The 23,722-nt window shown below is 27.7% G+C and overlaps 3 protein-coding genes and 1 long non-coding RNA gene across 5 annotated transcripts in view; all 4 read right to left on the minus strand.

Annotated features, from left to right (window-relative positions):
- Positions 1 to 11,510, minus strand: part of LOC111626814 — a 16,694-nt gene extending 5,184 nt beyond the window's left edge. Inside the window, exons 1-8 of the mRNA XM_023370323.1 lie at positions 11,446 to 11,510; positions 11,327 to 11,362; positions 10,097 to 10,150; positions 9,892 to 10,022; positions 7,477 to 7,610; positions 7,329 to 7,405; positions 5,146 to 5,279; positions 4,959 to 5,082 (exon numbers count right to left, since the gene is read on the minus strand). Coding sequence (XP_023226091.1) covers positions 4,959 to 5,082; positions 5,146 to 5,279; positions 7,329 to 7,405; positions 7,477 to 7,610; positions 9,892 to 9,941 — 519 coding nt within the window. The 5' untranslated portion in view covers positions 9,942 to 10,022; positions 10,097 to 10,150; positions 11,327 to 11,362; positions 11,446 to 11,510. The remainder of the gene's footprint in view (positions 1 to 4,958; positions 5,083 to 5,145; positions 5,280 to 7,328; positions 7,406 to 7,476; positions 7,611 to 9,891; positions 10,023 to 10,096; positions 10,151 to 11,326; positions 11,363 to 11,445) is intronic.
- LOC111626815 lies at positions 590 to 3,697 on the minus strand. The gene is made up of 4 exons (XM_023370324.1): positions 3,432 to 3,697; positions 3,227 to 3,357; positions 808 to 941; positions 590 to 736 (listed from the first exon to the last, which is right to left on the minus strand). The coding sequence occupies exons 1-4, from the start codon at positions 3,594 to 3,596 to the stop codon at positions 636 to 638; spliced, it is 531 nt and encodes a 176-aa protein (XP_023226092.1). The 5' UTR covers positions 3,597 to 3,697; the 3' UTR covers positions 590 to 635.
- Positions 11,511 to 14,665: 3,155 nt separating the features above from the next.
- LOC111626826 (C-reactive protein 1.4-like) lies at positions 14,666 to 15,469 on the minus strand. Its single transcript, XM_023370344.1, has one exon. It carries the CDS (start codon positions 15,458 to 15,460, stop codon positions 14,753 to 14,755), a length of 708 nt encoding a protein of 235 aa, XP_023226112.1. The 5' UTR covers positions 15,461 to 15,469; the 3' UTR covers positions 14,666 to 14,752.
- Positions 15,470 to 17,021: 1,552 nt separating this feature from the next.
- Positions 17,022 to 21,831, minus strand: LOC111626817. 2 transcript variants are annotated; one of them, XR_002756939.1, is made up of 6 exons: positions 21,636 to 21,831; positions 21,059 to 21,558; positions 19,856 to 19,988; positions 19,651 to 19,781; positions 17,240 to 17,373; positions 17,022 to 17,168 (listed from the first exon to the last, which is right to left on the minus strand). It is a non-coding gene; the product is annotated as an uncharacterized LOC111626817 (long non-coding RNA). The 2 variants fall into 2 exon arrangements; XR_002756938.1 differs by having other exon boundaries at positions 21,059 to 21,831.
- Positions 21,832 to 23,722: the final 1,891 nt, after the last annotated feature.

Genomic DNA, 23,722 nt, shown 5'->3' on the forward strand with positions numbered 1-23,722 from the left:
TCAGGGCTTGATATGAAGACGTGGTGGGTTGCAGCTCCTGTTAAATATTTTCCTTTGGAATATGGTATTCGTTATGGCCACTGCTCAAATTTTTTTCAAAAGTATTAACAATTTCTTCGCCCTCCACCAAAGCTTATCTGTGCTTGTCGACATACACCGACGATTGTTCGAATGTATAATAATATAACATAATTGTCGACACATACAAAATACGTATTTTGTATGTATCGACATTTACCGGAGAATATCGACATTCTCTAATTTCGGTCTTTCACAGTAACATCTACATGCCTAATAAATTGCCTTGTATGTATATTGGTGTGTTATAACTACCATAGATTGTCATTTCAATTGTTTTATCAGTACGTGTTTATTTTAACTCTCTTCCATAACATCTTAAGAACCAATCATATACCGATAATTTAACTAAACACTAAAGATTATCTATTTTCGTTTTAGTATATATAATTCCTGAATATATTGATATTAAATTAAGGAAGAATTTAAATGCATAGAAAATAATTAAATTTCGTTTCAAGAGATTTAAAAGATTCAATTACATCTAATGTCTAAAAATTGTAAGGTCAAATGTGTCATACACAATCAAAATGTAAATTTATTTTATATAGAATATTTTAAAATAATTTTAATTTTCTCACCTGAATCTTGATTATTTCTTTTAAGTTTTGTGATGTCAACAAAATTTCGTGTTCGGTCTTTTCTAAATATTTGTTTACTAGAAGCAGACATATAAGTTAATTATAAATAGAGATTATTGTTAAATTAATAATGATTTTAAGTATTTACTTCCTTCCATAAATTCAGAGATTTTTTGTTTATTATTTCTGTTTTCATCGACCATTTTTTGCATAATTTCAGAGAGAGTTGATAATTTCAAAGAATGTTCTTTTATATCATGAGAAATTTTTTCTAAGAATACCCTAAACATGAAACAAAGTCAATAAGTTAATGATAAATATATGTTCAGCATAAGCCATTTATTTTAATTATAAATATTCTAAAAAATCAAGATTTCCTATATTTTAATATTTAGAGAAATATGTTTCATTATTCTTGGGAATATTGATTATATATTGATTTTAAAAAATAAAACGATAATATATACAATTTTCTTCTGGTTTTATCTAGAATTACATTTTTCCCCCCTCTAATAACTTGAACAATATAAGCCTGACACAACTATATTAAATAGAATAATAGAATACATAATTGTAATATACATATATGATAATAATTATATGCAACAATGAGTATGATTTAAAAATTCCTCTTAATGCTCATATATATACTGTGTATGATGTATGTATGTAGGATTTTTTTTGGAAAGGAAAAAAAATGAAATACAGTTTTGCATACAAAATATTCGTTTCAATATTATTCAGCTATAAGTGTTATCAGGAAAATATTGATTGATATCGTTATTTTTATTAATACACAGAAACAACTTTTTCAGTTCACATTAGAAAGATTTTCTAACTTGAACTGTTGAAATATCAGGTAAAAATATGAAAATAAGAACAAAATATGGTTCTTAGTAATAATTTAGGAAAGCAGTATCGGTTCATTCTTTTTTATCAGTATATTATTCTGCTAATACATAGTATTAGCCTATACTTAAACAAATTTTTCTGAGATGAAATAAATTTATATCATTAGTAAACGTGACAATTTGAATGAATTCAAGTTTGTACGAATATCTCAAATTAGAACAATTAAATCTCAATAATAGCAAATTTAATTTCTGAAACTAGGACTCGTTACAGAAACTCGGGTCAGAAAACCGATTTTATGAATCTAATTACTAATACTTGGTTAATTCAGTAAATCTCAAACTGAGCGCGCCTCTTTGGAAGACGCGAAGAAATCATTATTATTATTATTTATTTTCAAGTACAATTTTTTTTTCACGCACTCGATATTCCGTCTATTAGTTACAGTATAATATAACATTAAAAACATTCGCAATTTATATATTTATTGTATTAACATTATTACATTGTAAGCTATCGTTATGGTTTTGACCATAATGTAGTCATCACAATATCAAAATTTGATTTCATTTAGCAGTAAATATCTCCGTATTGTTTTGACTTTCTTTTACTCGAGACATTTATCAAAAATCAGTTCGAAAATCTTTGTTTTATTAGAATAAAGTAATCCTAAGATACAATTATGGGTTATTATGATTTTACGAAAATGTAGGGATGCAAGAATATTTTTACAAAAGGAAGTATTTCTTCTAATATTTGAGAACCACTGAGTTAGCTGTCTCCAAATAACTAGAGTGCTCAAAAAATTGATAGTAACACTGTCTAAAAATACTGTATATTTAAATCTACAAGAAAAAACATTTATTGCTAAATAGAGAAATTCGTTTGACATTAATGAGATGATGTCTGTAAAAGCAAATGGTTATATCTCTTGAAAGATACAAAGAAAATAGAATCCTGAATTTAAAAGGTTACGAATAAATTAACAATATATACTTCTACAGCTATTGGAGAAGCTAGAGAAATGGAGACCTCCATGCTTAATTCCCTTTTCTCAGTTATGATCCAAAGATCGTCATATATTCTCGAAAAACTACGTAGTCTAAGAACGGATTGATTCACAACAACAATCTGAAGCCCGATCACTATGGTCATCTCATCGAAAACAATTAAAAAACAAATTTATTTAATAAATATATGAAAAAAATATTTTAATAGCTGAAAGTTTTGTTTCTGAAATTTTAATTGAATTTTGAATTCCAAAACAAGTCATGACGGTAAATGAAAAAAAGCACAAATAAATTTAAATAAATGAGAAGCGGAAATTCGACATACTGTATTTGAAATTTTACTTTGAAAATAATAAATTTGTTATTTTAATTTCAAAATATGTATTTTTTTAATTTAATATTCTTGTGATTATATTGTAAATATTTTATGATATAATATATCATAATACAAAGTTTGGCTGCGTTTACTTAAGAAATATTTCGTATCATAAAGGCTAATTATCTAATCACTAATAAATAATTAGTAATCAGCTGATATTTTAATTAAAAATGCAAATAGAAAAATAATAGCGACAACTTTGCAAAAATTATAAAAATATGATATGAAAAGTATATTATATCACCAAATTTTAGCTCTTTTCTTGGTAGTAAACACTTCTAATAATTATGGAAATTAGATACTTATTATAAATTATAATTGATCACTTTTCATCTTTTTCCTTAGCATCCATTAATAATTTTGAAACGTTTAACATTTCATCTGTATTTTTTCCAAAGTCTTCTATCAATGATGCTTTTCTTGTTGAATTTATGGATGTAGTAATTTGGGACGGTTCCTGAAAATATATATATAGTATATGTATAGGAAATAGGAAATTATTAGCCATTATATAAAATCCTATCATATTACCTCTTTTTCCGACTGTGAGAAATGATCGGAAAATAGTTCTTGAGAACTTCTAACCTGAGAAAAATCAAGAGATTGTAAACCATGTTGACTGAATTCTGATTCTTGAAAATCGCATGAACCAAGAAAATATTTTCTGCAATAAAAAAATACAGTGTATATATACATTTTTTATTAATGTCAATCAATCAATCAAACATTTATTTATTTTGTCTTCCGCTTATACAAAGGGGTTGCAGAACTCGTAGCAACATTATTAAAATACAAACGTTGTTATACATAATTGTAATTAGATAATAAATATAAGTTCAATTAGTAGGACTATGTTAACATGTTTAATGAATAACAAAAAAATTTATAAATTTTATATAACATTACAGAACTTAAATTATAATCGTATAGACAAATCATATTAAAGTCAGTTGTCAAAAGTATACTTTAAGTGTTCAGTAAATTCACAAGATACAAACAAATGATTACTAACATTTTCAAAAAATCTATTAGAGGACAATTGGAGTAAGCTGATATATTAATTCTGTGACCATTTAATACAATAGTATATTTATTTCAGTCGTAATTGCATTATTAAAGATTTAATCTTATAGTTTAAATTTGATAACAGATAATACCGAGGTGTCCATGGGAAAGATAGAGAAATTTCAAAAAAATTACACTTTTGCTCTATATAAAGAATATCTTGAGCCCAATATTTNAACTAAATACGAAAACTTTATCTTTCTTATTTCACTTTTCAATACGATATTCGGTTATACATCAATTTTCTTTTTATTATATTCTGAAGGAAATTTTGCATAATTTCGCGGTCCCCGGCAAACTTATGGACCCCCAGGGGGCCGTTGCCCCCTGTTAAGAAACACTGTTTTAAATGACGATATCCTGCTTACTACTTTTACTTACACTTAGAAAAACTATGTAATGAAAATTAAAAAAAATGACCAGTAGAATATTTTTACAATTATGTAAATAAAACCATGAGTAAAACATTTTTTGTAATTGGGATTATTGATATTTTTGCAGAACATGGAGAATTTACGACTTGATAAACTGATTTTTATCAAAAGAAAGGAATATTACTTTTAAATAATGATTCAAATAAAACTGAATATTTTATATTGATATAAAGCATTTATATTATAATCTCCTATTCTCGCTCAGATTCTTCAACAATATGCAGTCAACACACCTTAATACTGAGAACGCACATTTATTCAGCTAAACAAACGTTTTCAACCCATTTCATGGACCATCATCAGGTTAAAGACGTTCGAATCCAAGCCATTATCGAACACGTTCAAATTTAAATTATATTAGAACATATGTTGAAATTAAATTACGTAACGTCTTTAACCTGATGATGGCCCATGAAATGGGTTGAAAACGTTTGTTTAGCTGAATAAATGTGCGTTCTCAGTATTAAGGTGTGTTGACTGTATATTTATATTATAATCGTGAATGTAAATTTTACGATAATTGTAACATTGGTTAATTATTTCTTAACAATGTTTTTACCTTTTTAATTGTTTCTTGAAGTTTTTTCATTGACTCCTTTATTGTTAATTTAAGTGTATTTTCTATATTTTTTTTCCACGATGACCAATCTTTGGCAAAAACATTAAGATTTTCTTTTAACGAACTAAAAAAATAAACCATGTTTAAATAAAACAGATTTACTGAAATACTTTTTATACTTTGTTACCAAGATAATTGGTTCTGCTGTTCATTTATGGTTGACAGCTGTTTTTCATATTCCTGTTGATACGAAGAGATTGAATTTTCTAACTTTTTAAAGTCATTCTGTTTCGTTTCTTTTATTTCATCCAAAATGTGTTTCTGCAAAAAATAAAATAATGTTAATTTCTTTAAAAATAATTTATTTAAGTTATCGCTCAGATTTTTAAATAAACAAAAACTTATAAAAATTTATCATACACAATATCGTTTTGACGCTGACTTATAAAAGGCCAAAAACGTATATTTGGCTACCTGAAAATTTATACTGATTTTTCAATCAGTATAAATTTCTATTTTTACAATATACTGACAAGAAATCTGCAATTTGAAGATAATATGATTCTACTAAAGACAGAAAAATGAGTATTTTAGAAAAGTTAATTCAAATAATTGTTAATTATATCCGTTAATATATTATCTTGCAAAAGTAATTTTTAAAAAAAGAAGTAAATTTAAATGGATGGAAACATCATTAAGCACGTTAGTAGATAAAATCAATGGTTTACAAAAATTTTAAAAAGGCAACGTTGAAAATCTATCTGAAAAGAACTTTTGACTGGATTACGATTAGCAAAAGAGGGGAAGTATAATAATAAATTTCTTTTAATCTCAACATTTGTGAAAGAAAATCATACATAAAGTTTTGATATCTATGTTACTGTGAATGACCGATATCTGGCGAATGTCAGCATTCTCCGATGAATATCAGCATTCACACAGTGGTTTCGTGTATGCACGAAATATTTGCTAAATATTATTTCTCACTTACGCCGGCAAATGTCGACATTCAGCATGCACTGATGGTGAATGTTAAATAAAAATATTTTTATTACGTTAGGACAAAAATGCAACTGTTTAATATGTCAAAATAGGAGAAAGCTTAAGTAACAGCACATGTAAATAAACTGTTGAACCTAAAACAAACAGTACATTCTAAATCATTAAAGAAAATAATAAATAATAAACTTACACATAAATTATGTGATTAAGGTTATACAATCTTATTTATTGCAACAGCTTAAACTGTTGTGGCACTTTAAATTGCACAAGAGTCCCTTGCTTTTACAATTGCATTTATTCGTGGAACACTTCTTTTTGCAATGACAGCGTGTACAGCCTTGCCTTCCACTTTTCGAATTAGCTGCAGCTGCTTCTCTCAGTGATATTTCTTGAGAAGAAATTTCATCTATGCAATGTAAAGTAACTTTTCTTTACAAATTACGAACTGATTACGGGAATAAAGCTACTTGAGGGTACCATTTTTGCTTGCTAATTTATAAAAGTCGAAGTCTTCTATTCCAACAACAACCACCAACATTTCGGGCATCTGTACGGCCACGGTCGACATCAGGGACTTGTATTCGTACGGTATCACCAATTTGAGCAGAAAGAAATTTTCTTTTTGAGGTTCGTAACATTTTCGTTGCTCGCAGTAGAAGATTCTCTTTCGCGGCCGCTCTTTTTATAGAAATAACTTCGTGTTGTTCAGTCAGGGCTTGATATGAAGACGTGGTGGGTTGCAGCTCCTGTTAAATATTTTCCTTTGGAATATGGTATTCGTTATGGCCACTGCTCAAATTTTTTTCAAAAGTATTAACAATTTCTTCGCCCTCCACCAAAGCTTATCTGTGCTTGTCGACATACACCGACGATTGTTCGAATGTATAATAATATAACATAATTGTCGACACATACAAAATACGTATTTTGTATGTATCGACATTTACCGGAGAATATCGACATTCTCTAATTTCGGTCTTTCACAGTAACATCTACATGCCTAATAAATTGCCTTGTATGTATATTGGTGTGTTATAACTACCATAGATTGTCATTTCAATTGTTTTATCAGTACGTGTTTATTTTAACTCTCTTCCATAACATCTTAAGAACCAATCATATACCGATAATTTAACTAAACACTAAAGATTATCTATTTTCGTTTTAGTATATATAATTCCTGAATATATTGATATTAAATTAAGGAAGAATTTAAATGCATAGAAAATAATTAAATTTCGTTTCAAGAGATTTAAAAGATTCAATTACATCTAATGTCTAAAAATTGTAAGGTCAAATGTGTCATACACAATCAAAATGTAAATTTATTTTATATAGAATATTTTAAAATAATTTTAATTTTCTCACCTGAATCTTGATTATTTCTTTTAAGTTTTGTGATGTCAACAAAATTTCGTGTTCGGTCTTTTCTAAATATTTGTTTACTAGAAGCAGACATATAAGTTAATTATAAATAGAGATTATTGTTAAATTAATAATGATTTTAAGTATTTACTTCCTTCCATAAATTCAGAGATTTTTTGTTTATTATTTCTGTTTTCATCGACCATTTTTTGCATAATTTCAGAGAGAGTTGATAATTTCAAAGAATGTTCTTTTATATCATGAGAAATTTTTTCTAAGAATACCCTAAACATGAAACAAAGTCAATAAGTTAATGATAAATATATGTTCAGCATAAGCCATTTATTTTAATTATAAATATTCTAAAAAATCAAGATTTCCTATATTTTAATATTTAGAGAAATATGTTTCATTATTCTTGGGAATATTGATTATATATTGATTTTAAAAAATAAAACGATAATATATACAATTTTCTTCTGGTTTTATCTAGAATTACATTTTTCCCCCCTCTAATAACTTGAACAATATAAGCCTGACACAACTATATTAAATAGAATAATAGAATACATAATTGTAATATACATATATGATAATAATTATATGCAACAATGAGTATGATTTAAAAATTCCTCTTAATGCTCATATATATACTGTGTATGATGTATGTATGTTTTTTTTTGGAAAGGAAAAAAAATGAAATACAGTTTTGCATACAAAATATTCGTTTCAATATTATTCAGCTATAAGTGTTATCAGGAAAATATTGATTGATATCGTTATTTTTATTAATACACAGAAACAACTTTTTCAGTTCACATTAGAAAGATTTTCTAACTTGAACTGTTGAAATATCAGGTAAAAATATGAAAATAAGAACAAAATATGGTTCTTAGTAATAATTTAGGAAAGCAGTATCGGTTCATTCTTTTTTATCAGTATATTATTCTGCTAATACATAGTATTAGCCTATACTTAAACAAATTTTTCTGAGATGAAATAAATTTATATCATTAGTAAACGTGACAATTTGAATGAATTCAAGTTTGTACGAATATCTCAAATTAGAACAATTAAATCTCAATAATAGCAAATTTAATTTCTGAAACTAGGACTCGTTACAGAAACTCGGGTCAGAAAACCGATTTTATGAATCTAATTACTAATACTTGGTTAATTCAGTAAATCTCAAACTGAGCGCGCCTCTTTGGAAGACGCGAAGAAATCATTATTATTATTATTTATTTTCAAGTACAATTTTTTTTTCACGCACTCGATATTCCGTCTATTAGTTACAGTATAATATAACATTAAAAACATTCGCAATTTATATATTTATTGTATTAACATTATTACATTGTAAGCTATCGTTATGGTTTTGACCATAATGTAGTCATCACAATATCAAAATTTGATTTCATTTAGCAGTAAATATCTCCGTATTGTTTTGACTTTCTTTTACTCGAGACATTTATCAAAAATCAGTTCGAAAATCTTTGTTTTATTAGAATAAAGTAATCCTAAGATACAATTATGGGTTATTATGATTTTACGAAAATGTAGGGATGCAAGAATATTTTTACAAAAGGAAGTATTTCTTCTAATATTTGAGAACCACTGAGTTAGCTGTCTCCAAATAACTAGAGTGCTCAAAAAATTGATAGTAACACTGTCTAAAAATACTGTATATTTAAATCTACAAGAAAAAACATTTATTGCTAAATAGAGAAATTCGTTTGACATTAATGAGATGATGTCTGTAAAAGCAAATGGTTATATCTCTTGAAAGATACAAAGAAAATAGAATCCTGAATTTAAAAGGTTACGAATAAATTAACAATATATACTTCTACAGCTATTGGAGAAGCTAGAGAAATGGAGACCTCCATGCTTAATTCCCTTTTCTCAGTTATGATCCAAAGATCGTCATATATTCTCGAAAAACTACGTAGTCTAAGAACGGATTGATTCACAACAACAATCTGAAGCCCGATCACTATGGTCATCTCATCGAAAACAATTAAAAAACAAATTTATTTAATAAATATATGAAAAAAATATTTTAATAGCTGAAAGTTTTGTTTCTGAAATTTTAATTGAATTTTGAATTCCAAAACAAGTCATGACGGTAAATGAAAAAAAGCACAAATAAATTTAAATAAATGAGAAGCGGAAATTCGACATACTGTATTTGAAATTTTACTTTGAAAATAATAAATTTGTTATTTTAATTTCAAAATATGTATTTTTTTAATTTAATATTCTTGTGATTATATTGTAAATATTTTATGATATAATATATCATAATACAAAGTTTGGCTGCGTTTACTTAAGAAATATTTCGTATCATAAAGGCTAATTATCTAATCACTAATAAATAATTAGTAATCAGCTGATATTTTAATTAAAAATGCAAATAGAAAAATAATAGCGACAACTTTGCAAAAATTATAAAAATATGATATGAAAAGTATATTATATCACCAAATTTTAGCTCTTTTCTTGGTAGTAAACACTTCTAATAATTATGGAAATTAGATACTTATTATAAATTATAATTGATCACTTTTCATCTTTTTCCTTAGCATCCATTAATAATTTTGAAACGTTTAACATTTCATCTGTATTTTTTCCAAAGTCTTCTATCAATGATGCTTTTCTTGTTGAATTTATGGATGTAGTAATTTGGGACGGTTCCTGAAAATATATATATAGTATATGTATAGGAAATAGGAAATTATTAGCCATTATATAAAATCCTATCATATTACCTCTTTTTCCGACTGTGAGAAATGATCGGAAAATAGTTCTTGAGAACTTCTAACCTGAGAAAAATCAAGAGATTGTAAACCATGTTGACTGAATTCTGATTCTTGAAAATCGCATGAACCAAGAAAATATTTTCTGCAATAAAAAAATACAGTGTATATATACATTTTTTATTAATGTCAATCAATCAATCAAACATTTATTTATTTTGTCTTCCGCTTATACAAAGGGGTTGCAGAACTCGTAGCAACATTATTAAAATACAAACGTTGTTATACATAATTGTAATTAGATAATAAATATAAGTTCAATTAGTAGGACTATGTTAACATGTTTAATGAATAACAAAAAAATTTATAAATTTTATATAACATTACAGAACTTAAATTATAATCGTATAGACAAATCATATTAAAGTCAGTTGTCAAAAGTATACTTTAAGTGTTCAGTAAATTCACAAGATACAAACAAATGATTACTAACATTTTCAAAAAATCTATTAGAGGACAATTGGAGTAAGCTGATATATTAATTCTGTGACCATTTAATAAAATAGTATATTTATTTCAGTCGTAATTGCATTATTAAAGATTTAATCTTATAGTTTAAATTTGATAACAGATAATACCGAGGTGTCCATGGGAAAGATAGAGAAATTTCAAAAAAATTACACTTTTGCTCTATATAAAGAATATCTTGAGCCCAATATTTATCTTTTAATAACTGGAAAAGTTCAGCTAAAAAAGTTTTTATCAATAAATTGAGCACAATAAGCAATTGAATAACCTAGATCAGACAATAAATGTTCGACTAAGGAAGGCAAAGTTTATGACGAAAGAATTATTAGTTATTAATTTCAATTTGTTATAGACCAACTTTCTGAAGTCAAATTCTGGTAACTAAAATTTTAAACCAGTTTCTAAAAATGGCCAATGCTAAACGTATAGCCATCGGCGGTCGACCTGTATCTAATGTATCTATTTCAGAAGCGATTCTGGCATTAGAATCACCAAAAATCAAAATATCACCGTCTTCCTTAAGATCAAGAATGAATCTATCAAGATGCTCAATCAATGAATCATGTTTATCTATAGAAATATAGGCCAAGACGATTAAAAGCCTAGAACGATCATTAAACAAAAGTTTATCAAATGTATGTTTAGCGATAATAAAATTATCAGAGAGATGACAAATTTCCAACTTACCAAGCTTCCGAGAAACTATTAACAAACCACTAGATGATCTTCCAGGTCCCTCAGATTTGTGAGCTAGAAATTCAATAAAATAAAATTGAGAATCCAACGTCGAAAGAAGTTTTCCATCGAAAATATCATCCACGATTCAGTTATACCAATAATACGATATGAAAAGACAAAATCAACAAAACTCGTATCAGCAAAATTAGTATATAATAAACCTTGGCTATTCTAAGATAAAACCGTTAACGTAAAAAAATCATCTGAGCAAGAGATAACAAGTAAAGTTTTTAGTTTTCCTCCATTTGATGAGTCGTCAACTTCCCTGGTAATAAAAAAGTTTCAATCTTCATCAACTTTTTTTTGGTAAATCTTCGTCCGATGGCGATAATTATGATTAAGTTTTTAAAAAGTTTTTTAAAAAGTGTAATGGCTGGAACACAAAGTTAATAAATGGCGGTTCCTCTTTTTGGGAAGGACTTCGTCTTCAAAAAACTTACTTCATCAACTAGTTATTCAATAGGTCAAACGTAAAGTTATTTCCATCAATTGTTAAGCAATCAGCTCTCATGAACACAGATTTACCTGTCGCCTTAGCCTCTCGATAAAAAAGGAACAAGATTTCCGAATTCTCGATCTCTAATGTAAATTGTCAAAAGCTTTACCCTAAAGTATTTATCCTTCATATAAGAAATTGATCAGCAAAGTTAATTAGTTAGAAAACATTCTGAAAATTGACCATTTGATGAAAATTGTTTGGCATATAAGCGAAGTCGATAATCTTGCTCAACATGTCTGCTATCAAGATATATTGGGAATAATTGATAGAGCTGTTATACAAAGCTTCAAAGTAAGGATTGCGAGTTACCATAATTAATCGATATATCGAGAATTCTCTTCTGTTTTTAAAATGGCGTCGCAGACCGATTCGTAGTTTTTCATAACGTCTAAGATTTCTATAGATGTATAATAATCAGAACAGCGATGTCTATAAGTTAAGTAACAATTCAGTGAACAAACAAATTAATAATAGAAAATCAATTGTTATTCAATTGAAATTCTTAAAAATGTAGTATGTAAATAGACTAACTAGGTAAAGAAAATTTTAATTTAAAATTAAATTATAGTGTTTAAAATTTGGAAAATATTTAATATTTTAATTTCATTTATAATTTAATTTTTCAAATTCTTTCTTATTATAATAAAAAAGACAACTATACGGTGAATTCTTTTTAACTTTCCGCCTGTGGGTGCTAAGATGGCTTTTCTCCATGCCACCACGCCTACCAGTGGCCGAGTGGATAAAACCACTGAACACTGGTAGTTATCCGGGAGTTCGCGCCTCACCAACGGACTGGCCATGTGAACTTTTCTGAAATCTTTCACAAATCTAATACCTAAATCAAAAGTCAATTTTTCGCATGAAAAGCCCTTCCGGGAGTCACTTCTTTGGCAGATCAATCTCTTGTTGCATTCCGTTAGCCAATGCAATCCAAACCAACCCTTCTCTATCTCTATTTACATATATCTGAAATCACAGTTACGAACCATATTAATTAAAAATTCCAACAACAATGTAAAAGTAATACGAATAAATACCGCATCAAGTTACTTCATATGAATAATTTGTCTTTAGTTTTATCAAGGTCTTGGATCCGAATGTATTCTATTTATATTTTAATTATTTATTATTTAGCATTTATTTAGCCGTACATGTCGACTCCCGTCCCTCGCCACCCGGCTGCCTCATTATTGGCCTAGCCGAATCGATGATGAGCATGGAAAGAAAAGGCTTTTTTGGTGTCTTTAGGACGAAAAGAGTGGAAAAAAATGGGATAGACAATTTTATTGAATATAACTAATTTCCTCTTCTCTCTCTTTCTCTTGAGCCTCCTAAAAGTTAATTGTTATCTGCAATTTTTATGATATTACGCAAACAAATAAATTTACATCATAAATTATCATCTACGCAAATCTAAATATTAAATCCGTAATTTAGATTTTTATTTTAAAGAATCTTTTACAAAATATCTCATTTTTGAAAAAATAAAACATTACTCCTGTATTACGGATAAATTTGTTTAGAAATATATTTAGTACAGTATTATTTTTCTTTTCATAATTGAAAATTATTCGCAAAATATAGAAAATATACTTATCGTTTACTGTTATGTGTTGATTTAAAATATGTTAAAGAAAAATATGAAGAGTATAATTTTGATTTTTTCAAATAAAACTTTTATTTCTAGGTGGAATATAAGCTTCGATATTTGAGATATCTTTAACTACACACGCGTCCAGCGCTGATCTGTTCCTTTGCAACTTTTCGGCTTGAATCCATTATTCCCTTTTGGCATCATAGTATTCCATACTGGATTAATTAATTAAAATCTTCGACAAATTGCCTTATACAAATAAACCAAACCGAAAAAACCCTATGTGGCCAGCCCATTAGCGAGGCGCAAACCCACGACCAACTATCGGTGTTCAGAGGTTTTATCCACTTGGCTACTAATGAGCTTATGTCAAATTGATATAAAAGAGTGAATTTTCCAGATTGAACAAGAGACCTTTACTTTTCGATATGGCCTAGAAACGGATCACGCTCTTTGAAGACGGTTGAATTCAAGACATGTTAATAAGGAAAGTTCCGCAATTCTATTTCCTATTGATTCTTTTTACTACAGAAAAAATTAATGAATAAAAAATTCAATATTAAAAAAACTGATAGATTTTAAATTAGTTTCTTAATTTTTTAAAATATTTTAATATCTTAATAATATTTTTAAGAAACTTAATCTCGGCTGTGAATAAAATATATTCCATACGATTTTGGAAAATAATTCTGTTTTAACAATTTGTTTAATTTGAAAATTGGATTACAGCTATGATGGAATTATCAAATTTAATTTAGTGGATGCGAGTTTAAAATTCAGATAGATGAACATCAAATAAAATAATCTAATTCTATTTAAATAAACGTAGTTTGTTTATATCCAGCCTTTTGAACTGTGAACTATGGAACAGAAAGATTCAATTTGATGATGGATTTTGTAATCATCATAAATAACTTCTTCAAAAATTAGATTTCAATATCAATCATATCAGTTATTTTGACAAATTAATATAAATTTCATAGGAGTATAGGCTCATTCGAATCAAATATCTTTTATATTATCATTCTTTAATGCTAATTAAATACTGTATAATAAAATATTTATATTATAAACATTTCAATATTTCTTAGATTTTCTTAGTTTCAAAATTTTCTTAGATAATCTTAAAATTATGATTTGTAAGTCACAACTAACCATTTTATTATATAAACAACAAATTTGTATGTCAATTTTCATTTTTTAGATTTTTATTAAAATAATACAATTCTTTTTAATATAGAATACCACATCTTATTTTAAATTACAGTAAAAATATTTTAATATAGGCTAATGCCAATTAATAAGGTTAAGAATAACAAAGTTCCGTCTCTGAAAATTCGACATTGTCAGTAACAATTATTTTACTCTTCATCCAAGAAAAGACATTTCCTTCCTTTCTTCCTCCTTTACATTGTCCTGCTTCACGAATTTGATTTGGGCTCAATTCTTCGTCCCAGATATGAACATCTGCAATGTCACCATGCCACGCTTGATTTGCATCATATTTCGAATCGAAATTGTCTTGTTCTTGTCCAATGACTAATATTCCTCCCGATGGCAATGGTGTTTTTGAATAATTTAAATGAGATCTCATAAATGTACAAGGTTGTCCATTTTGATAAACCTTGGCAGTTGCAGTAACACTAAACCAGGATGCACAAAGATAGTACCACTGACCCGGCACCCAATCATAATTACACTTAAATTCTATATAAGGATCACCAATATGAAATCTTATTAATCGACCAGAATGATATTTATTGAGAGTGATAACTATCTGATTATCACTTTTCAATGTGGCATATGATATTACAGTCAACATATCATTATTCATCGAGTAAGGTTTCAACCAAGAACATATAGTAAATTGTTGAAGAGAAGAAAGAGTTTCAGCCATTCGAATGCGAGGATAATTTAAGTTATTTGAAGGATTAAAATGAGCTTTGATGTGAATTCCGGTTATAATGGTGAATTTGCAAGCGGTAATGATTAGAAGGATGATTAAAAGAGACATTTTTCTAAGCGTACTTACCAACAGACTTAAGTCTTTTCGACGTCATCAGATTTTTAAACATACGAAAATCAGATATAACTGACCAGTTCATTTTTCTCACGGGTAGTATCAAAGTACTGTGTGCAAAACATATTACGTAATTTAAATCAAATAAAAAACATTATACGTATAAATAATTTTAAAATAAAATTAATTATTTCTTTTCGGAGTAACTAAAATTATATATACATATGTTATAACATGTATATATTGTATCGATTTAAAGTACTGTACTGTACGTAATAATTCGTATTTTGTTTACTTCGCACACTTAATATTTCATAACTATCTGTAAGAAAAATGAATTGGTCAGTTATATCTGATTTTTATATGTNACATGTAAATAAACTGTTGAACCTAAAACAAACAGTACATTCTAAATCATTAAAGAAAATAATACAATAATAAACTTACACATAAATTATGTGATTAAGGTTATACAATCTTATTTATTGCAACAGCTTAAACTGTTGTGGCACTTTAAATTGCACAAGAGTCCCTTGCTTTTACAATTGCATTTATTCGTGGAACACTTCTTTTTGCAATGACAGCGTGTATAGCCTTGCCTTCCACTTTTCGAATTAGCTGCAGCTGCTTCTCTCAGTGATATTTCTTGGGAAGAAATTTCATCTATGCAATGTAAAGTAGCTTTTCTTTACAAATTACGAACTGATTACGGGAATAAAGCTACTTGAGGGTACCATTTTTGCTTGCTAATTTATAAAAGTCGAAGTCTTCTATTCCAACAACAACCACCAACATTTCGGTCATCTGTACGGCCACGGTCGACATCAGGGACTTGTATTCGTACGGTATCACCAATTTGAGCAGAAAGAAATTTTCTTTTTGAGGTTCGTAACATTTTCGTTGCTCGCAGTAGAAGATTCTCTTTCGCGGCCGCTCTTTTTATAGAAATAACTTCGTGTTGTTCAGTCAGGGCTTGATATGAAGACGTGGTGGGTTGCAGCTCCTGTTAAATATTTTCCTTTGGAATATGGTATTCGTTATGGCCACTGCTCAAATTTTTTTCAAAAGTATTAACAATTTCTTCGCCCTCCACCAAAGCTTATCTGTGCTTGTCGACATACACCGACGATTGTTCGAATGTATAATAATATAACATAATTGTCGACACATACAAAATACGTATTTTGTATGTATCGACATTTACCGGAGAATATCGACATTCTCTAATTTCGGTCTTTCACAGTAACATCTACATGCCTAATAAATTGCCTTGTATGTATATTGGTGTGTTATAACTACCATAGATTGTCATTTCAATTGTTTTATCAGTACGTGTTTATTTTAACTCTCTTCCATAACATCTTAAGAACCAATCATATACCGATAATTTAACTAAACACTAAAGATTATCTATTTTCGTTTTAGTATATATAATTCCTGAATATATTGATATTAAATTAAGGAAGAATTTAAATGCATAGAAAATAATTAAATTTCGTTTCAAGAGATTTAAAAGATTCAATTACATCTAATGTCTAAAAATTGTAAGGTCAAATGTGTCATACACAATCAAAATGTAAATTTATTTTATATAGAATATTTTAAAATAATTTTAATTTTCTCACCTGAATCTTGATTATTTCTTTTAAGTTTTGTGATGTCAACAAAATTTCGTGTTCGGTCTTTTCTAAATATTTGTTTACTAGAAGCAGACATATAAGTTAATTATAAATAGAGATTATTGTTAAATTAATAATGATTTTAAGTATTTACTTCCTTCCATAAATTCAGAGATTTTTTGTTTATTATTTCTGTTTTCATCGACCATTTTTTGCATAATTTCAGAGAGAGTTGATAATTTCAAAGAATGTTCTTTTATATCATGAGAAATTTTTTCTAAGAATACCCTAAACATGAAACAAAGTCAATAAGTTAATGATAAATATATGTTCAGCATAAGCCATTTATTTTAATTATAAATATTCTAAAAAATCAAGATTTCCTATATTTTAATATTTAGAGAAATATGTTTCATTATTCTTGGGAATATTGATTATATATTGATTTTAAAAAATAAAACGATAATATATACAATTTTCTTCTGGTTTTATCTAGAATTACATTTTTCCCCCCTCTAATAACTTGAACAATATAAGCCTGACACAACTATATTAAATAGAATAATAGAATACATAATTGTAATATACATATATGATAATAATTATATGCAACAATGAGTATGATTTAAAAATTCCTCTTAATGCTCATATATATACTGTGTATGATGTATGTATGTTTTTTTTTGGAAAGGAAAAAAAATGAAATACAGTTTTGCATACAAAATATTCGTTTCAATATTATTCAGCTATAAGTGTTATCAGGAAAATATTGATTGATATCGTTATTTTTATTAATACACAGAAACAACTTTTTCAGTTCACATTAGAAAGATTTTCTAACTTGAACTGTTGAAATATCAGGTAAAAATATGAAAATAAGAACAAAATATGGTTCTTAGTAATAATTTAGGAAAGCAGTATCGGTTCATTCTTTTTTATCAGTATATTATTCTGCTAATACATAGTATTAGCCTATACTTAAACAAATTTTTCTGAGATGAAATAAATTTATATCATTAGTAAACGTGACAATTTGAATGAATTCAAGTTTGTACGAATATCTCAAATTAGAACAATTAAATCTCAATAATAGCAAATTTAATTTCTGAAACTAGGACTCGTTACAGAAACTCGGGTCAGAAAACCGATTTTATGAATCTAATTACTAATACTTGGTTAATTCAGTAAATCTCAAACTGAGCGCGCCTCTTTGGAAGACGCGAAGAAATCATTATTATTATTATTTATTTTCAAGTACAATTTTTTTTTCACGCACTCGATATTCCGTCTATTAGTTACAGTATAATATAACATTAAAAACATTCGCAATTTATATATTTATTGTATTAACATTATTACATTGTAAGCTATCGTTATGGTTTTGACCATAATGTAGTCATCACAATATCAAAATTTGATTTCATTTAGCAGTAAATATCTCCGTATTGTTTTGACTTTCTTTTACTCGAGACATTTATCAAAAATCAGTTCGAAAATCTTTGTTTTATTAGAATAAAGTAATCCTAAGATACAATTATGGGTTATTATGATTTTACGAAAATGTAGGGATGCAAGAATATTTTTACAAAAGGAAGTATTTCTTCTAATATTTGAGAACCACTGAGTTAGCTGTCTCCAAATAACTAGAGTGCTCAAAAAATTGATAGTAACACTGTCTAAAAATACTGTATATTTAAATCTACAAGAAAAAACATTTATTGCTAAATAGAGAAATTCGTTTGACATTAATGAGATGATGTCTGTAAAAGCAAATGGTTATATCTCTTGAAAGATACAAAGAAAATAGAATCCTGAATTTAAAAGGTTACGAATAAATTAACAATATATACTTCTACAGCTATTGGAGAAGCTAGAGAAATGGAGACCTCCATGCTTAATTCCCTTTTCTCAGTTATGATCCAAAGATCGTCATATATTCTCGAAAAACTACGTAGTCTAAGAACGGATTGATTCACAACAACAATCTGAAGCCCGATCACTATGGTCATCTCATCGAAAACAATTAAAAAACAAATTTATTTAATAAATATATGAAAAAAATATTTTAATAGCTGAAAGTTTTGTTTCTGAAATTTTAATTGAATTTTGAATTCCAAAACAAGTCATGACGGTAAATGAAAAAAAGCACAAATAAATTTAAATAAATGAGAAGCGGAAATTCGACATACTGTATTTGAAATTTTACTTTGAAAATAATAAATTTGTTATTTTAATTTCAAAATATGTATTTTTTTAATTTAATATTCTTGTGATTATATTGTAAATATTTTATGATATAATATATCATAATACAAAGTTTGGCTGCGTTTACTTAAGAAATATTTCGTATCATAAAGGCTAATTAATCACTAATAAATAATTAGTAATCAGCTGATATTTTAATTAAAAATGCAAATAGAAAAATAATAGCGACAACTTTGCAAAAATTATAAAAATATGATATGAAAAGTATATTATATCACCAAATTTTAGCTCTTTTCTTGGTAGTAAACACTTCTAATAATTATGGAAATTAGATACTTATTATAAATTATAATTGATCACTTTTCATCTTTTTCCTTAGCATCCATTAATAATTTTGAAACGTTTAACATTTCATCTGTATTTTTTCCAAAGTCTTCTATCAATGATGCTTTTCTTGTTGAATTTATGGATGTAGTAATTTGGGACGGTTCCTGAAAATATATATATAGTATATGTATAGGAAATAGGAAATTATTAGCCATTATATAAAATCCTATCATATTACCTCTTTTTCCGACTGTGAGAAATGATCGGAAAATAGTTCTTGAGAACTTCTAACCTGAGAAAAATCAAGAGATTGTAAACCATGTTGACTGAATTCTGATTCTTGAAAATCGCATGAACCAAGAAAATATTTTCTGCAATAAAAAAATACAGTGTATATATACATTTTTTATTAATGTCAATCAATCAATCAAACATTTATTTATTTTGTCTTCCGCTTATACAAAGGGGTTGCAGAACTCGTAGCAACATTATTAAAATACAAACGTTGTTATACATAATTGTAATTAGATAATAAATATAAGTTCAATTAGTAGGACTATGTTAACATGTTTAATGAATAACAAAAAAATTTATAAATTTTATATAACATTACAGAACTTAAATTATAATCGTATAGACAAATCATATTAAAGTCAGTTGTCAAAAGTATCCTTTAAGTGTTCAGTAAATTCACAAGATACAAACAAATGATTACTAACATTTTCAAAAAATCTATTAGAGGACAATTGGAGTAAGCTGATATATTAATTCTGTGACCATTTAATAAAATAGTATATTTATTTCAGTCGTAATTGCATTATTAAAGATTTAATCTTATAGTTTAAATTTGATAACAGATAATACCGAGGTGTCCATGGGAAAGATAGAGAAATTTCAAAAAAATTACACTTTTGCTCTATATAAAGAATATCTTGAGCCCAATATTTATCTTTTAATAACTGGAAAAGTTCAGCTAAAAAAGTTTTTATCAATAAATTGAGCACAATAAGCAATTGAATAACCTAGATCAGACAATAAATGTTCGACTAAGGAAGGCAAAGTTTATGACGAAAGAATTATTAGTTATTAATTTCAATTTGTTATAGACCAACTTTCTGAAGTCAAATTCTGGTAACTAAAATTTTAAACCAGTATCTAAAAATGGCCAATGCTAAACGTATAGCCATCGGCGGTCGACCTGTATCTAATGTATCTATTTCAGAAGCGATTCTGGCATTAGAATCACCAAAAATCAAAATATCACCGTCTTCCTTAAGATCAAGAATGAATCTATCAAGATGCTCAATCAATGAATCATGTTTATCTATAGAAATATAGGCCAAGACGATTAAAAGCCTAGAACGATCATTAAACAAAAGTTTATCAAATGTATGTTTAGCGATAATAAAATTATCAGAGAGATGACAAATTTCCAACTTACCAAGCTTCCGGGAAAACTATTAACAAACCACTAGATGATCTTCCAGGTCCCTCAGATTTGTGAGCTAGAAATTCAATAAAATAAAATTGAGAATCCAACGTCGAAAGAAGTTTTCCATCGAAAATATCATCCACGATTCAGTTATACCAATAATACGATATGAAAAGACAAAATCAACAAAACTCGTATCAGCAAAATTAGTATATAATAAACCTTGGCTATTCTAAGATAAAACCGTTAACGTAAAAAAATCATCTGAGCAAGAGATAACAAGTAAAGTTTTTAGTTTTCCTCCATTTGATGAGTCGTCAACTTCCCTGGTAATAAAAAAGTTTCAATCTTCATCAACTTTTTTTTGGTAAATCTTCGTCCGATGGCGATAATTATGATTAAGTTTTTAAAAAGTTTTTTAAAAAGTGTAATGGCTGGAACACAAAGTTAATAAATGGCGGTTCCTCTTTTTGGGAAGGACTTTGTCTTCAAAAAACTTACTTCATCAACTAGTTATTCAATAGGTCAAACGTAAAGTTATTTCCATCAATTGTTAAGCAATCAGCTCTCATGAACACAGATTTACCTGTCGCCTTAGCCTCTCGATAAAAAAGGAACAAGATTTCCGAATTCTCGATCTCTAATGTAAATTGTCAAAAGCTTTACCCTAAAGTATTTATCCTTCATATAAGAAATTGATCAGCAAAGTTAATTAGTTAGAAAACATTCTGAAAATTGACCATTTGATGAAAATTGTTTGGCATATAAGCGAAGTCGATAATCTTGCTCAACATGTCTGCTATCAAGATATATTGGGAATAATTGATAGAGCTCTTATACAAAGCTTCAAAGTAAGGATTGCGAGTTACCATAATTAATCGATATATCGAGAATTCTCTTCTGTTTTTAAAATGGCGTCGCAGACCGATTCGTAGTTTTTCATAACGTCTAAGATTTCTATAGATGTATAATAATCAGAACAGCGATGTCTATAAGTTAAGTAACAATTCAGTGAACAAACAAATTAATAATAGAAAATCAATTGTTATTCAATTGAAATTCTTAAAAATGTAGTATGTAAATAGACTAACTAGGTAAAGAAAATTTTAATTTAAAATTAAATTATAGTGTTTAAAATTTGGAAAATATTTAATATTTTAATTTCATTTATAATTTAATTTTTCAAATTCTTTCTTATTATAATAAAAAAGACAACTATACGGTGAATTCTTTTTAACTTTCCGCCTGTGGGTGCTAAGATGGCTTTTCTCCATGCCACCACGCCTACCAGTGGCCGAGTGGATAAAACCACTGAACACTGGTAGTTATCCGGGAGTTCGCGCCTCACCAACGGACTGGCCATGTGAACTTTTCTGAAATCTTTCACAAATCTAATACCTAAATCAAAAGTCAATTTTTCGCATGAAAAGCCCTTCCGGGAGTCACTTCTTTGGCAGATCAATCTCTTGTTGCATTCCGTTAGCCAATGCAATCCAAACCAACCCTTCTCTATCTCTATTTACATATATCTGAAATCACAGTTACGAACCATATTAATTAAAAATTCCAACAACAATGTAAAAGTAATACGAATAAATACCGCATCAAGTTACTTCATATGAATAATTTGTCTTTAGTTTTATCAAGGTCTTGGATCCGAATGTATTCTATTTATATTTTAATTATTTATTATTTAGCATTTATTTAGCCGTACATGTCGACTCCCGTCCCTCGCCACCCGGCTGCCTCATTATTGGCCTAGCCGAATCGATGATGAGCATGGAAAGAAAAGGCTTTTTTGGTGTCTTTAGGACGAAAAGAGTGGAAAAAAATGGGATAGACAATTTTATTGAATATAACTAATTTCCTCTTCTCTCTCTTTCTCTTGAGCCTCCTAAAAGTTAATTGTTATCTGCAATTTTTATGATATTACGCAAACAAATAAATTTACATCATAAATTATCATCTACGCAAATCTAAATATTAAATCCGTAATTTAGATTTTTATTTTAAAGAATCTTTTACAAAATATCTCATTTTTGAAAAAATAAAACATTACTCCTGTATTACGGATAAATTTGTTTAGAAATATATTTAGTACAGTATTATTTTTCTTTTCATAATTGAAAATTATTCGCAAAATATAGAAAATATACTTATCGTTTACTGTTATGTGTTGATTTAAAATATGTTAAAGAAAAATATGAAGAGTATAATTTTGATTTTTTCAAATAAAACTTTTATTTCTAGGTGGAATATAAGCTTCGATATTTGAGATATCTTTAACTACACACGCGTCCAGCGCTGATCTGTTCCTTTGCAACTTTTCGGCTTGAATCCATTATTCCCTTTTGGCATCATAGTATTCCATACTGGATTAATTAATTAAAATCTTCGACAAATTGCCTTATACAAATAAACCAAACCGAAAAAACCCTATGTGGCCAGCCCATTAGCGAGGCGCAAACCCACGACCAACTATCGGTGTTCAGAGGTTTTATCCACTTGGCTACTAATGAGCTTATGTCAAATTGATATAAAAGAGTGAATTTTCCAGATTGAACAAGAGACCTTTACTTTTCGATATGGCCTAGAAACGGATCACGCTCTTTGAAGACGGTTGAATTCAAGACATGTTAATAAGGAAAGTTCCGCAATTCTATTTCCTATTGA

This window comes from Centruroides sculpturatus, unplaced genomic scaffold (assembly GCF_000671375.1).
Source record: "Centruroides sculpturatus isolate CEXI.00-Female unplaced genomic scaffold, Cexi_2.0 scaffold280, whole genome shotgun sequence".
Lineage (NCBI taxonomy): Eukaryota > Metazoa > Arthropoda > Arachnida > Scorpiones > Buthidae > Centruroides > Centruroides sculpturatus.

Bases quoted from the DNA above. Each gene is read 5' to 3' on its own strand.
- LOC111626815 (XM_023370324.1), bottom strand. From the start codon at position 3,596: ATGTATATATACACTGTATTTTTTTATTGCAGAAAATATTTTCTTGGT. The intron at 3,358-3,431 runs GTAATATGATAG...ATATATTTTCAG, and splicing joins TCTCACAGTCGGAAAAAGAG to GAACCGTCCCAAATTACTAC. The intron at 942-3,226 runs GTGATCAATTAT...TTTCATGTTTAG, and splicing joins GCTAAGGAAAAAGATGAAAA to GGTATTCTTAGAAAAAATTT.
- LOC111626826 (XM_023370344.1), bottom strand. From the start codon at position 15,460: ATGTCTCTTTTAATCATCCTTCTAATCATTACCGCTTGCAAATTCACC.